This window comes from Ambystoma mexicanum, chromosome 6q (assembly GCF_040938575.1).
Source record: "Ambystoma mexicanum isolate Mex_15411 chromosome 6q, UKY_AmexF1_1, whole genome shotgun sequence".
NCBI classification, from domain to species: Eukaryota; Metazoa; Chordata; class Amphibia; order Caudata; family Ambystomatidae; genus Ambystoma; species Ambystoma mexicanum.
The window spans coordinates 1,259,059,259-1,259,076,103 of NC_090937.1; the positions used below are offsets into that span (position 1 = coordinate 1,259,059,259).

Sequence of the window (16,845 nt, forward strand, 5' to 3'; positions counted from 1 at the left end):
CAAAGAAGGCAAACCTGGTTTGCCACGCAAAGTAAAACACAAGAAGGACTTTAACAAAAAGAAATAGCGAATAAATCTGACCGGAGCCAAAAGAAAAAGTATTTGGTCAAGCGGGTTTAAGTTTGAGGCTAATATAATAGCCTACAACAATACCACGTTTATATAGTATAATCGCGGTAGAAAAGTTAGGGTAGATACCACTGCCACCATCCAAGTCTAAATATTAAGAGCGAAACAATGCTCTAGGACGTACAGATAAAAAGGGCTAAGGATTAACCCTTTCCAGTACTCCATGTAAGATGGGGTGTACAGGACCTGTGGTTAAATGACTAAGTAAAGTTAATGGCAACTTTACCCTTTTCTGGGGGACTGTAGTCCGCCCCAGAAATGGAGTCAGTGGGAAGTCTAGAAGACAACCCTGTGTTACTGCATTGAAGGTGCTGTGTAACACACAGAAGAAGGGGCCTACTGAAGTGGTCTACTCCAGAGCCCACAATCACAGAGACAGATGAAATACACATGGCAAAACATGGGTAAGAGTGGGGGAAAAGCTCACACTCTTACCAAGTGGAAAAAATTAACTCCAGAAATCCAGCAAAGCTGCTGAGGGACTCGCTAGGTAAGGGAATTAGCCATTGAATGAGAATACTCCATAGCATGCCGTTACAACTTACGTCCCGCAAGGCTAAGTGCAGTCGATGCTGGGTTCTGGGCATGTGTGCCACACATGGTGTGAGGGGGAAAAAACATGAACTGAGGCTACGGGCGCCGTGCGTGCTACTTAAAACATCTGATGACTTCACCCTCGACGGACGCCTTCGAGGGACATCGACCCGATCGACGCAAGGACGCCCTCTGCCGAAAAGAATTCCAAAGCCGCACAGCTGTGGACATTACATGTCATAGATGAGGAATATGTTGGAGGAACATCCAGTCGAAAGAACGTTACCAGTTTTGTAAGTAACTTGTTCTTCATAAAACACAATTCCAAAAACCTACGCTCCGTTAGAACTGCTATACTGTTAACGCCAAGTTCTGCTCGTAGAGTGTCCCCTGGTGCACTAGGGCCAATCCCTACTATATTCCTTAAAAATTAGTTCTGCACCACGTCCAGCCTTGTGCAGTTGGAATGGCCCGATATTTCAAACTCATTTAATACAGATGTGTGTATTTTGATTTCCATGACCCTTAAGCATTTGTCCAATCTCTTGTCCCCATAATTATAGTAAAAACGTGTCAACCCTCTAAGGGCCGTTTGAGCTTGGTTTAGCGTCCTTTTGATATGGTCGGACCAGGAGCACTCTGATGGAACAGAATTCCTAAATAATTGTAAGTCTTGACCACTGCAATATTTACAATATTTATTGCCCATACATTCTTCTTATTGGGGTTACCAAATTGTTCAGTTTGAGTTTATTCTCCTTAAAAAATGTAGCTGCGTAATTTAAAGACTCTTGAAGACCCCTATGTGTTAGGTCAAGCAAAGCTGTATCATCGGCGTACATTAATGCCCCATATTTTGTTCCATTAATAGCCGGGGGGGTTAGTTCTGGCTATTGAATTATATGGGTCAAAGTCTGATAGAAACAAAATAATCATTAATGGGGCCAAGGGTCATCCTTGTCTAACCCCTTTGTTGGTAGTGAACTCCCAGAGTAGGTTGCCAAGCCTGGGCATCTTACAACCGCACATGTATCTGTGTATAAAAGTTGGATTAATTTAAGTAAACCCGCAGGAACCCCTAGCCTAATTTTTTCCACAGAATTGCACTATCTAGAGAATCAAAAGCCTTCGATAAATCCAGGAAACAACATAAAGACATCCTGACCTAATCTTAGTATATTTTTCAATTATCGTGCTGCAAGCCCCCATTCCTGCCTTTTTTCAGGAAAAAGTTTATCTTAGAAGTCAGACCTGGCTTTCTCCCGAAAGTGGTTTCTGAGTTCCACCTCTCTCCGTCCATAGAGTTACCAGTCTTCTACCCTCCACAGCACTCCTCTGAGGAGGAACAGTTCCACCGTTTAGAGCCTTGAGCTTTTACGTCACTAAGACATTGCAGTTCCGAAAATCTGACCAGATGTTTGTGGCCTCTTTGTATTGCAAGAGTGTACCCGTAACAAAGCAGACTCTTTCACGATGGATTATCCTTTGCATCACGGAGTGCTACCAATATGCTGGTAAAGAGCTTCCGTCTAGGATTGGTCTCCATTTGACTACAGCTAGACCCTTATAAGGACTTCTCTGAGGACACACATTTTTCTTTTCTTGAAAATATCTCTTTTCTACAGCCTTTGCTACCCCAGAGCTATCTAATCTCAAGGGGAAATGGGAACGTGATGTAGGAACTATAGAACCGGAGAATTGGATACAGGAACACTAATGCACCCGCGAGAAATCGGGATTTCATCCTGACTCTGCCTGATTCAACTCAAAATACTGCATCGAGTCTACTACCCCAGAACAGCATTATATGGCTGGAAACGGGCCCTAAGTCCAAACTGTTTACGGGGCCACAATAAGGAGGGCACCTTCATACACATCCTATGGGAATGCCCCCGAATCAAACTCTTCTGGAGTCAATGCTGTAATAGATTAACTGAAACTCTTGCCCGCACCATAACACTAAATCTGAAAATACTGCTCCTGGGCATCCCAGATGAGAACGTTGCTAATACGTGGGAAGGACTGTACCTATCTACGGCCGCAGTCATGATAAAACGCAATATTGCCCAAAAGTGGGTATCTCGGAAACCCCGGCCATAGGCCAATGGACTGCCGACATGGACATGTGTGCGGCTCTGGAACACAGAGTCTACAATGCAAGTGGCTGCCCAGCTAAAGCCGGGAAAATTTGGGGAAAGTGGGAAGACGCGTGGGACTGAACACCTACATGTGTGGTGACTTGTGATGTCTACGAGGATTGTTCCTATGATCATGTTTATGATAAGACCTTGACTACGATATGCGGATGTGTATAGACATATGTATGCGTTTTATGTGTGTCTCTGATTTATCAATAAAAAGTTTTATATTAAAAAAAAAGAAAATATCTCTTTTCTGTTTGTATTATTACTACTAAGTGAACTAAGTATGTGTTCTTCGCAATTATATTAAATCATGCTATGCACTATTCTCCGTTTGAACAACCACGTATTCAACTGTGGCGTTGCAATTTTGTGTTTCTTTAATATGGTGTCCACTGAACTTACATGACTCAAGTTTTGATAATAACTATTGGTTTGTACTACCTTAAATGTCTTGTGTTAGTGTAACCCTGTTTACTTCATCTCAGACTGCGGATGGGTCTGCATGGCGATTTGTCTACGCCAAAACACTTCTTTGAAAATATAAAATCATACAAACCTAGAAGTATGATCAACTTATTGTTGGCGGTATCCCTCTTTTGTTAAACTCCTTCTGGAATCAGGGCACACTCCACAAGAGGAGTCTCAGCTTCTACAGCCTTACAGAGGGGAGTCCCCATTAGGGACGTTTGTCATGCTGCTACAAGGTCATCCTTGCACACATTTACCAGGCACTATTGTCTGGGTGTTGCCAGCGTGTCAGATGCACGTATTGGTAGGGCAGTACTTACACTTTCTGCCCAGCTCCGTCATCCTAACTGCTTGGGGAGTCTATCATGATGAGAAATCTGCAGGAGAAAAGCAATCCATTGAAGGAGAAATTACTTATTATAATGACCTTTCAATGGATTCTTCTCATGCAGATTCCTCATCGCCCCACCGATCCATCCCTGCTCAGAAAGTTTGTATGGCTTTGCGCTTCCATCCACGCAAAGGGACGCCTGGTGACGGCTTTGAGATGACCGATTCCATTTGGCTAGCCACTTGTTTTTGTTGTTTCCCATTGTTCCATTTTTAACAGGCTGATTAGCTTTGCCTCCCATTGTTTTTCCTATGCAGCATTCAAGCAAGTAAAAAAAGGGGGGAACTGAGGTATGGGGTGTAGTGAAGTGGTATATATATAACGCCTGACATCGCGTCTGGAGCCGAGGATCGAGCACCACGCAAGACGGATCGACGGCCGAGTCGAGGTCCACAACGCCCCCTGTCAAAAATGTTTCTGGGCAGCAGAGCTGGATGAGGAAATCTATCAGATGAGTCTGCCGGAGAAGAATCCTTAAAAATATCATTACAGTAAGTAATGTCTCCATCTCTACACTGTATAGGGGAATAGGCAAGTAGAAGCAGAGGCCTGAGTTGGGGATCAAAGAAAAATGTGAGAGGGACATGGGGTATGAAATTTAGGGTGATCAGTGGACTCGCATCTGGTAACAGGTTAATAAGGTATCCAGAAATGCACATTTTAGTTTCATCCAATACAATTTTTTGCATAGAGTATACATGACTCTGTCCAGACTCCACGCGATCAACCCGCAAAACACCCACACTGTTGCCCTCGATGGGGCAAGCATTGGCTGGATTCTGGCATATAAACTGGGATTGCCCAGTGATTACAACCTACTGGGTGGGGGTGATGGGAAGGTACAACTCTAAGACACACATGAGTGTACCCCAGAGATATATGTTTGTGGGGATTGGTACCTGGAGGGAAACGAGCAAAAACGAGAAAGAAAATGGTATCATTCCTACTAATAATGGCCAAGTGCAGGATAGCGATATCTTGGAAACACCCCAGAGGCCCCACGGTGCAATCTCGGGCTGGGGATGCACACTGTTTGGGGATGGCTGAAGTAGAGATTTTGAGAAGGCAGGGAGAATCTGAGGTGGGATAAGGAGGGTTGGATTGGGGACAAATACTTAATGAGCTGATTACTACAGCGGACTTGCGCCCATCCTGAATGAGAGGAGCTCTGTGAAGAGCGTGAACTTGGGGTTTGCTGAGAGGGAGGTGGGAGGGGGGGATGTGAGGATTGTATGTTGGGTACTCTACTTGAATAATGCTCAGTTTATATAGGTACGGATACCAATTGTAATGTTTGCTCAGACTGACTGTAACAGCTGATTGTTTTGTACGATGGATATGAATTGTAAGAACATTTTAAAATATATTTCAAAAAAAGTAAAGTGAACAAAAAGCTGACACTACTGAACATCCCAGGAGTCTGCAGATTATACTCACTCAATATTTGTGTGATCAATGGCGCACTAGGTTTATTCAGTTTCTCATTGGATAGCCATGGGTGACTATGGTTTGTACATGGTTCTTGCCATAGTTCTACCACAGGGTAGGAGTACATATCTCCAGGGTAAATAAAAATTATTTAATTGTGATGCTATTATAAAGGAATTATATTATAAAGTGTTGCCTTGTTGCCTTAAAGCATGAGTATAGCAATATGTAGATCAAAATGCTCATATTTGATTAAATGCCTTTATTTAACTCTGATTTCTTTATCCCAGTATTTGAAAGATGAAGATGATACCCTAATGTCGCCACCCAACACGGAAGGGAACCAGTGGTTTAATTTCCTACAGAGCAGCATTCATTTGAAAGGTGTGTGTTTTTGCTTTATTTTAGATTTTCATTAAAACAAATACATAAAAACAGAAACGATAAAATAGAAATAATTCTTAATATTCTTAAAAATTTGTTGACCTAAATCATGTTAAACAAGAAGATTAATACATTTAGATCGTTTGCACATTTAAAGTATAAAATGCAAAGCTTTTCATAAAAATGTATTCAAGGCCCAGGTGACACTCAGTGAGGATACCTGTAAAAGATACTAAAGGATGGACATCATTGTATACATTTGCATTCTCTCCAAAAAGAAATTGGCATCAGGTCAGATAAGATTGTATCAAGCTCATTACTGTTATTTCTAAGTTATTAGTAATCGTGTCAAGTGTCACATTTTCTTTGTGTGACAAATCCCTTTATGTCACTTCTACCCTGTTGTAGCCCCTTCCCATGAGACCAGGGACATGAGGCTGCTACCTGTTAGTCCCCCTGGGGTGGGACTCAGCTGGTGGATCTCATGGGGAGGGAAACCCCCTGTGAGATTAATGTCAACCTGGGAAGAACATGGTATCCCATAGCCCACCTAACCCTAACACACATTCCATCCCACACCACCACTTTCCCAAGTGTTGCAATATGTTTATGCAAAGCTATTGGTATAGGAAATACTGGGACGAGGAGGAGTGTGGACTCAAGGGACATGTATCCCCTAACTACTGAGACAATCAAGAGGTGCTGAGCCATACTAAAGGCCAAGCAGAACCAGAGAGAGTGGTCTAGTTTCCTCAAACAAGGTATTCGGCTACTGGCTATAAAAAGGAAAGGACAGTTCAAACAATTAAGCCCTCCTTTGAGGATCATCGAGCAAGGAAGATATGCCACGTGAGCAGGGGCTGTAGACCAAGTCACAAGAGCTGCTCAATGGGTGTGCCTTTTTGGTCTTCAATCAGCAGACAGGCCAAAGAGCTGGAGAAATAGAAACCAGGTGAATGTAAGCCATGCAGTTGTGGAGAGAGCCTCCAGCCTTCACCGCTGTGGAGCACTGCAGCCAGCACGGAACCCGCGAGAGCGCATGAGGGAGACAGAACGGAGCAGCAGGAGTGTTCCGTACGGGCAGAGAAGACCCAGCAATTAACCCAAAGCTTCCAGGGTTGTTGGGGGAAACCAGAAGAGCACGAGAAGACCAAAACCAAGGTCTGGGACCCATTTAGAAATACAGAGACTGCCTTAAGTAAATGGAGCCAAGAGAATACCTGGCAGGGTAGTGAGCTAGGTATATTAGTGGCAACCTGTGAGGAATCAAGAAGGGTCTGGGACCCACCACCAGGGGAGAAGGACATCACTAACCCTCTCCTTAGTCACAGTACGTTGCAGGTTAGTGAACCAGGTTTGCTACGCAAAGTCTATATTGTGAACTTAACTGTAAAGACAACATAAGAACGTCCTGGGGTAGGGAGACCTTCCCCCCCTGGTGTTGTGTACTGTAGAGTGAACAAGAGAAAAGGCGAGGGGGAAGGGAGACATTCCTGCTGGTGGTGTGAACTGTAGAGTGAACCAGAGAAAAGGCTAGGGGAAGGGAGACATACCTCCTGGTGTTGTAAATTGTGATAGAGTAAATGTGAAGGGCCAGGGGAAGAGCGCTATTACCCCTGGCAGTACTTTACAGACATTCTGACACGACCCTTAGTATTTTAGTTGAGGCATGGAAACCTTCTTAGAGAAACGGATAGCTATATTTTCTCTTTATTTGTACTAAATAAAAGATTTTGCCAACAAGCATGCCACCTTTGTTTCAGTCTCCTCCTTCTGCACCCTTATATTTGCTAGAATTGTGTGTATGTGTGTGTGTATATATATATATATATATATATATATAGCTACGCGCCTCCCATCTGCGGAGGACGTCGCCGACAGCATAGCGAGAATTATTTCCGCCGATTCTCAGAAACGGCTGTCACGAGATTCTTCGAGGCATACGGATAAGGCCAAGGATCCATCGAGATCCAAGTATAGACTAAGGGGAGTACCGGAACCCTCACATAAGCCGAAAGAGGGGCATATGGACGCTCCACCTCTGTCGGTCCCCCAGGAGGAGTTTTCAGAGGGTGAGGAAGGGATGTCTTCGACGTTGAGACAAAAATCTCGACGTTTTACAACAGAAGAGCGTTTTCAAGACCCTTTTCCACCTCTAGACCATTCTAAGTCTTCTGTTTGGACTACAGAGAAGTTTGAAAATTGTATGGAAAGGCTGGACAGGTTTGTTGCCCGTTCAGAGCAACCCACGCCTAGAAGACCACAGGATGAGAGCCCTTTGGACCCTGTAGCAAAATTCCCAAGACTCTTTGACCCCTCTCAGGAAGAGGATATATACACCTATGACCTCACTGAGGAGGAGATTCCTGCAGACACTCAGGATGAGGATCAATTCTCCAATCCTGAGGACATGCATGATCCCATAGAGGGGTGGGGAGAAACCCGGATATGGGTGATCCTCAGCCGTGGCAGTCTCCAGATCCTTCACCAGATCTTGATGCCCTTGGTTTGGATTCCCCCCAGACCACGCCCACAAGTCACCCTCGCCTGTGGATGATCAATTGACGTTTAACGTCATGTTGCACAAAGCAACTGAACACTTCAAATTCGCCACAGATGAAGCTGTCCCTGAAGCTGACTTTGTGGAGGACATCCTCAAAGAAAAGCCACCGGCCAGCCAGGCTATTCCTCTCCTCAATTAAATTAAAAAAAAACGTCTGGCCTGCTCCTTATCAACACCTGCTCTTACAAGAGGTGTTAATCCAAGAATAGAAAAACTCTTTCGTCCTTTTCCCTCAGACCCCCTTTATATCAGAGGTCACTCCATCCCAGACTCTGGTGGTGACCACTACAAGAAAGAGGGCAGGAATCCCTCTGCCAACTGGCGAGTCACCCCCTGATAAAGAAGGTAAAAGTCTTTACGCACTTGTAAGAGGGACCCGGCCGCAGCCGCTTTTTCAACACGTATTGCCAACAATACCATCTTATTGGCCAGCTACGCGGATGCTCAGTGGGCCTTGCTACAAGAAGGCCTACAGGAAGTTACCGAACCACTACGAACTCTTCTCCTGACCACAGTGACTGAGGGTAGACACGTGAACCAAAGCATACTTAAGAACACTTTGGATTCTGCCGAAACAGCTGGTCGGTCCATGGCTCAAAGCACACTCCTGAAAAGAAATGCGTGGCTAAGGAACTCTGGATTCAAGCCAGAGACGCAAGCGTCACTTCTAAATAAACCCATGGAAGAATCCAACCTGTTTGGGAAGACGGTCGACGAGGCCCTCGAGACCGCAAAAAAGAAGCATGATACCCTGAAAACGCTAGACCAGATTACACAAAGACCCTCTACAAGACGAGGATCTGGGTCCAGGTGCCTTTTTTGTGGCCAACGCTTCCCTCAACAACAGTACTCCTCTGGAAACAATTGGTCGTCTCCACAGGGACCCAGTGAAAATGCTGCTCCGTATTCCCAGAGGGGTCAGCGTCGTGGTAGAGGAAGGGGCCGGAATTCTTCCCCCAGAGGCTCCACGGCTTCCGGTTCAAAATGACCTGAATATTTGGGTCCCCTCCCATGCCTCCACAGTCGGAGGCCGGCTAACATCATTCCTTCAGGCATGGGAGGGGAGAACTACAGACCAGTGGGTACTAAAGACCGTGGCCCACGGGTACTGTATAAGAGTTCAACTGGTCCCCAACATTCAGACCTCCACGAGCAAGACGGCTGACACCAGACCATCTTCGTATCCTTCTTCAGGAAGTCAAGACACTACAAGAAAAGGGAACCATAGAAGTCGTACCTCTGTCACAGGTAAAAGAAGATATTTATTGAGTGTACTTCCTTGTACCCAAAAAGGATCTAACCATGCGCCCTGTATTAGATATGCGCCCAGCGAACAAATTTGTAAAGCCACAGAAGTTCTGCATGGTCACTCTGCAGGCGTATACAAGCGGTCTTTTCCTGCATTTAACTTTCTGCTTTGGAGCACATTTGCAGATACAAACAACATTTACAACATGCCTATGTGCAAAGGGACTTCACAAAGATGTGATCCAGTGCATCTTTAAAATGCTTCAGACATATCCACAATCTCTCTTAATAGTGTAAATCTGAAATACTGTGGGGATTTTCATTTTTGTCCAAAGTAAATGTTTGTTAATAAATGTCTAAGTCTGCTCTCTGCCACACCACATCTCACCTATTCTGTTAATCTTGCCTGCCTGGCCAGGTCAGAGCCCTACTTTTTTTTTAAATGTTGTGTGCAATTAGATTTAAAGTATGGCTTAGTTTAGGTGTAACACTATTTAAAATTCAAACTAAAATAACTTTGGAATCTTGTTATATTTGGAGATGAATTGAATCAAATCGTACATAGGTTTTACTATAATCAGTATCTAAGAGTTAACAAAACCACTCTTTCAAAATACTCTTTGCCCCAAATATTTGACATTTGTTAGCATACATGTTGTTCTTAACTAATAATTTATTTTGCTTGCAGAAAGTCCTTTGCTGTTTCCATATCATCCTCAGAAATCTTTACACTTTGTTAAAAGGCAGATGGAAACAATTATTGATCAATGTTTACAAAAGCCAGCTGTAAGTATCTTCACAAATGATTTTGATTGTTTGGAAAATAAGTGGCTGGTGTGTTTTTTGCATTAGTTATGTACAGCCTATACCCAGTTCTTGGCTGTTTGCGTTTTTTATGTCATCCGTTGGTATCCTACTGCCTCCTCTCCACTCTGCTCCTCCTTTTTTCTGCAGACCCCCCATAGTCTTGCTTACCCAGGGTAGAGGCATAGTGCACTATGCTTTTGGACATGCGTTTGGTAAAGCACGCAGAATAAATGCTTTTGAACATAACAGATGCCAGACGCGCTAAATTTGTAGCTTTTTTTCATTCAGCATAATTTGGAAAGTTGAGGTCATCTATTGAAAACTGAGCTATAATGATCAAAATAACAACTGTTATTTGATCTATATCTGGTACTCGGCAATAAATATTTGCTTTTGTTTGCTGTAGTTGTGTCCATAATTAGAAAACATACATTGTCACTGCACGGATATACTGCTAGCTGGTGTCTCCACACGCCTTAAAACTCTTCTCCCCAACCCACCAGCTATAGGTCTCTGCTGTGTCACTTTTCATATACACACCATGCTCCCCATTTTCCAGGGTGCATTGCAAGGCTCCCCCCTTCATGGTACCGCATCCACTCCTATGTATCTCGTTGTGCACCTTTCTCTCATTCAAACTCCTACAAATGTGGTTGTGTGACTAAGTTAATGGCACTTAAACCAGCAGGTTTCTGTCCTAAACAACGTAGGAAGAAGACGAAAGGACAGGGTGAAAACGTGTGGCACAGCCATTTTGAAGTATATAGTACTCAAAATTACATTATGCGGTAAAGTGCAAACATGCATGTCAGAAAAGTTAAAGCCAATGTTGGAAAGTATCTGCTGCTACCAGCTCGTCGTTGATACATCATGCAAGTAACATACATGTTATTAGAAATAAAAGAATAAGGGATACAAAGTACTCCTTCCGCCACCACACTGTAAGGCAGAGGTCTTCAAACTGTGGGGCACAGCCTCGCTGAAGGGCGCTGCTGCATGGCTGGGGGGCACAAGTCCATCACAAAATAAACATTAAAAAGTTGCCTGGGCCCTCCTGTGCCATGAGCAGCCTGTTCCGACCAGGTAAATAAGTCCCTGTCGTACACGCTTGATGTGACAGGTCTTGAGGTTAAGGGGGCGTGTCACCAAGCCCAGAAATATACATTTCCTGGAAGTGCTCCGTCCTCTCTTTAGATGGCACTTGCAGACTTTGTGTGTAATATGCCTTGCAGCGTTTGTTTGTTCTACCTCGGCTCACACATTAAAAGTAGTAAAGATGGGTTTGCTCCAACGCACGAAAAAGCAGCCCAACTCATGTATAAAACAAAAAGGTATCCACGCTGCAAACCACTCAATATATTGTATATGTTACAATTATTTATGAAGAATCGTATCATGCAAAGAGAGTCACTAAGAGTATCTCAAATGTGAATTCATTTAATATATATGCATTAAAGAAGAATTTTAACATTTTTAAGCATACAGACAAAAAACAAAACGCATAGTGAAATGTGAAAAATATATATAATCCCATACAGTAATTCAAATGCCAAAGTCAAAATCCAAAATTATGAAAGTCCTACATTGATTATTTATAAACACTAAAAACAAAAAGCCAAGATTTAGACTAAGGCCAAATGATAAGAGTCATACATTGATTCCTTGATTGATTGATTAAAATGCCAGTTATGTGGTACTACAAGGTATAGTTGATAATTCCCTGGAGAATGGGTCATGATTAATTAATAATCATGCCTTAAATGTGCCTACGTGAACGTTTAAAACCGAATGGTTTTGCAGTGCCCCTTCTTCTGGGCATTGATGTACGTTCGGCATGCCAGTAGTGATGGCATCCATAAACTCTTTCCTCAGGGCAGGAAAAAGAGGCCTATGGGGTGGCAGAAAAAATAGTGTTTGGATGGTGTTGTGGAAAGAATTTGAGATACTCAGTATTTTAACTAAACTGCCCATCAATTTTAAAGTACCCCACATGTTACCCTGTACTTCTCACAGGGAGTGTGAGGGTGTGCCCAAAATTGTGGATCTCACATTAGGGGACAGCCCTCCTCTCAGAGTCTTCCTGGTATACCAATAAATGGTAGCTAGAGAAAGGGCAAATGAAGCTATCACTAGAAAGCCCAAGGAATGTGTGAGAACACTTGCAAGACGCCTACACTGTATATCTACTGGAGCAAGATAGTATTTGATTAAAAGGAGGGGGGAAGGAACCTGGTAGTGTCCTGGTATGGAAATATGGAGAAAAATCAGCAACACATCAGTGTTTGCACAGCAGTGGTCTGTTTCCTATACTGTCCTGTAAGGCAGGGTTGTTGGAATTGCTTTTGGGTAAGCAGATGGGTATCAAGTTGTGGCGAATGTGTGCAGTGACAGTATTTCTACAAGTATAGGCAATATTCCAGAAAGGCCTGCAGTCATTGCAAAAATTGTGAGTCAACACTCGTAAAATCTTACCTTGCCATATTGGTTCCGGCACACTGCAAGTCTTTATCATGCAACAAGGACCAGCTCTCATTGTGGACGCCAGGTTGCCATTGGTCAATCTATTCTTATACTGAAATAAGAGAGTGATTGGGAATGCAGAGTACAAGAACTTAGTCATACCGGTGCGGTGGCAGAGCTTTAGAACTGTAAAAAATACCTTGTTTCTAAAAGGCAGGTTGTGGAACGGCAACACGCGCCTTTACTGGCTAACGCGTTGTCATGGTGTTTTGAAGCTTCTAAAGCACAGGGAAGGCTCACCGCAAAATGTTACGCACAGCCTTCCCACGTTGTTGTTGTATTTCCATAGTAACTCCCTTTCGGTTTGGTAATCCAAAAGGTATGTTGGTGAATGCGGCTGCGCGAGGGTCGTCCGTGTTATGTGGGAGTTGCCTAGGCAACCCGCTATCATGGCAGCAGGTCTCTGTGTCTGCTCATGCCCAACACTTCTAGCGAACAGCCGTTTATTGATGTCTGGTATTCCCGCGATGCGGCCCACCACCTTCCTGGGGACCCTACCCATGGCACAAGTGCTTAAAATAGCTCGGCGTGCTTTCATGGGTTAGCGTAATGGTTTCGCAGATGGCTTTGTGCCATGGTTGGTGTGAATTATTAATGGCCTGTTTAAAATTCTAGGTTAACCAGGATACATGCTCCAATTCCCCCTCGGACTTAAATGTAGCAGTACCTTGATGATAGTTCCAAAAGTAAGAGGCAGGAGCCATAATTCGAAGCATGGTGCGTTCAGAAAAATGCAAACATTGAATATAGTCAATATTGTATAACCGTGCAAGAAAATTGGAGGTGCAAATTGTTAGGTGCTCAGTCCTCTGAGAACATACACCTGGATATAGGTAAGGAATTTGAATTGCATCAATTCACCTGTTAATATTAAATCGTGAGTCTATGAATTGCAATTGTGATGTGGCCCGCCCTTAGGTTTCAAAAGAACTGTTGGGGAGGACCATCAGGACTCCCCTTAATTGTAGAAACAGGAATGGTCCAAGGGGCTTTAGTTGCAGGTATCTTTCCATTTCTTGATGGGAAATGCATTTGTCTCCTTTTCCCATTTACCCTACTCTTTCCAGACCCGTTTCAAGCCATTTTTGGAAGCGTTGTGGCTCCCGGATTTCTCTTCTGATGGGGTTGGGGGGAGGCGCCCAGATATGGCTCATTGGTGAGGGCCATGTTATGTGTCCCTTCATTTCTCCTTTGGGACACCAGAGCTGTAGTAGGGATCCCATTGCATAGTGGTTGAGTACTTTCATTGGGAATGATGATTTTGGGGCCCATAGCCATTCCCTAGTTTCACTGGTTTTAAGAGATGGTTTTCAATTGTTACCCATTGCTTGTGTTTATCACCTCTTAGGTTCGGCACCAGGGCCCTGATTTGGGAGGCTCAGTAGTATGTGTAGCAGTCTGGGAGCCCCATTCCCCCCTCTTCTTTGCACCTCATCAGAGTGTTGTAAGCTATTTGCTGTCCCTTCCCTTGCCACAGAAACTTTAAGAGTTTAGCTTTCAGCTCTGAGAAGTGCTTTCCCGGGATGTCAATTGGGCGCATCTGATACTGGTACAGGACTCTTGGGAGAATTACCATTTTAATTGCGTTGAGGCGGCTCAGCCATGATATTGTTAATTTTTCCCATCTGTCTAAGTCTGTTGCTAGGTGTGACATTAGGGGAGTGAGATTTGCTTCGTAGAGGTCCTTTGTTTTTTGTGGTATTAATACCCAGCTATTTTAACTTTTGCTGCTCTGTCGGTAACCCACCCATGTTTTGATTCATTCCTTCAGGCTCATCTGAGCTGTTGTAGCGGAATAGCATGTGGAGGCGCCAGGTCCCAACATGATACAGAACAAAACCAAATAAAGGACACACCCCAGGAGATAGATTGCAAGTTGAAAAAAGTTTATATCAATAAAGTTGTGCACGCAGAGAACTCTGCTGCCCTGAGAGCGCTCTGCCAAACATTACATGGGCAGCACATTATAAGAGAAAGAATTGTTAGGAGTGACGTTATAACATATAGTGCAGTTCAAACATTACAGTTGGTCAGCCCGCACGGTCCCATATAGAATGTAGACGATGCTGGCCTCCAATTGGTTGCTGGGGCTGCGGGGGTTCAGTTGGCACGTGGGTCAGCTGGGCTCATCTTCACCGGGTGAAGGTCAGACTTTGTTCACAAGATGTCACACTTCTAACTAATCTAAACTACACAGTGACCATTGGCATGCAAAGAAAAATGTTAGACATTAAGCTATCGATTAGATGGAGGAGGCTATAAAATGTGGACCGATATATGTACATTCTCGGCCATGCTTTTATGGGGGCAACTGTACCGTTGGCCCTTGTCCCAGATGTCTTATCTTCAAGACCTTTATTTGTGATTTGTTCCCCCTGGTGCCTCCCTATTCAAACGAGTGGATGGATGTATGTTAGTTTTGCAGAAGGATATACGATCACACTGGATTAGGTAGGTATATGGTGGGCAGTTAGGGCGGTCCGGAGGGGAAGGGTTATCCAGTAGTTACTTCAAAGACTGAGAGAGAGGAATGTGGGCAAAGGGTCTGTAAACGGTAACTCCTAAAAGTGGGGGTCGAGGTGGCACAGGCAGGTTAGTGGAGACGGATGGACATGCAGGCCAGAGCTTGCTCCGGTCCCACGCAGGGCAATGAGCTCAGAGGAAGAAAGAAGGATACTGAGTATTTGCAACAATACATGGCCAAAAGCTTCTGTGAGAAACTGGTCTGGGCAGAGCTGCCAGGAGAAGGGGGTTGACGGGGTTCACTGTGTGCGGCATTGGGCAGAGGGAGAGATGGCTTTTGCAAAAACGTGACAGGGCCTAAACAAAGACCCATGTTTTAGGGTTGCACAAAATGGAGTCCGTACGTCTCCCCAAATGGCTTTGTTTACAGTCTTTTGTGTAATTGCAGTAAGGCCAGATTATTTGAATCGGCAAACAAACGTGGGGACGTCTCCCTCCATTTGGGCAAACACGAGATCCATTTCACATGGGAATGTCAGTGGTGTCTGAAAAAACGTTTCCTTCCTTACACATGGATTTTACCTTGTTCACTTTAAGTCCTGCCCATTTGCAGAATTCATTTATGGTCCTGAGAACTGTGGGTATTGAGGTCGATGGGTCTACTAAGTATAAGAGGATATCGTCAGCGAACATTGCAAGTTTGTATTTGTTTGCCCCCACCTGCCTCCCTTGGCCCCCTCCCTGCTCCTACCTGCAATGCAAAAAACCTTGGGGTCATCTTCGACTCCACACTCTCCTTCTCTCCTCATATTTCTGACGTCGCTAAGAAGTCACACTACCAGCTGCACCTCCTCAGAGGTATTCTTCCCTTCCTCTCCTTCCCCCAGAAGCTCACTGTCTCCCGAGCCCTGGTTCTCTCGAAGCTGGATTACTGTAACAGCCTCTACCTTAATCTGCCTGCCTCCACTCTCCGCCCTCTGCAACTCATACAGAACAGAACTGCGAGACTTGTCCTTGGCCTCAAGCCCAGGGACCGTATCTCTCCAGGACTGAAATCTCTACACTGGCTCCCAGTGGCTGCGAGGATAAAGTTCAAAACCCTCTGCATTGTCCACAAGGCCTTCTGGGGCCTTGGTCCTATATACCTTCAACTCTCTCTTCCCAAATATCTTCCTTCCCGAGCCCTTTGCTCATCCGCCTCCAACTCCCTCAGGGTCAGCCGCTTCTCGAAGCAACGAGCTGGGGGTAGATCTCTCTCCGCGGCAGGGGCCTCCCTCTGGAACAGCCTTCCTGCCTCCCTGAAACTTGAGGAGAACCATCTCCGGTTCCGGAAGCACCTCAAAACCTTCCTCTTTGCCTCTGCTTTCTCTCTCCCTCTCCCCTGCTGAACAGCCAATTATTCCTCACTGATACTGCACTGATTCTGCAACTGGACCACTCTTAACGGCCTTGGTCCTGGGCCCAGCCACTCTCCACTTGCACTGATGCCCTGCAACCCCTCTGCACTGCGGGACTGTCTCTGTATCCCTACAGCCCCCCCCCCCTTTTCCAGCACTTGTTCTGCACTTACCTTGCACTTGCCACCAGTTGGCCCTATTTATTTATTACTTTACGCCACTTACCTTTACTGCACTTCCCCCCCTCCCCTTCCCCTTCCACTTGTCCCCCTCCCCCACCCTTGCACTTGCGCGATCTGAAGTACACCTGGCCTAGTAGGATCGTTGTCTGTTTCCCCTTGTTTCCTCCCCTCCCTGCCTCGTCGCGTC

At 44.8% G+C, this 16,845-nt stretch overlaps 1 protein-coding gene across 3 annotated transcripts in view; it reads left to right on the plus strand.

The window, feature by feature from the left end:
- ANAPC4 (anaphase promoting complex subunit 4) overlaps positions 1 to 16,845 on the plus strand; it is a 1,458,106-nt gene that overhangs the window by 841,787 nt on the left and 599,474 nt on the right. For all 3 annotated transcript variants that reach the window (XM_069631855.1, XM_069631854.1, XM_069631856.1), the window contains 2 exons: positions 5,385 to 5,478; positions 9,978 to 10,075. In XM_069631855.1, coding sequence (XP_069487956.1) covers positions 5,385 to 5,478; positions 9,978 to 10,075 — 192 coding nt within the window. The remainder of the gene's footprint in view (positions 1 to 5,384; positions 5,479 to 9,977; positions 10,076 to 16,845) is intronic.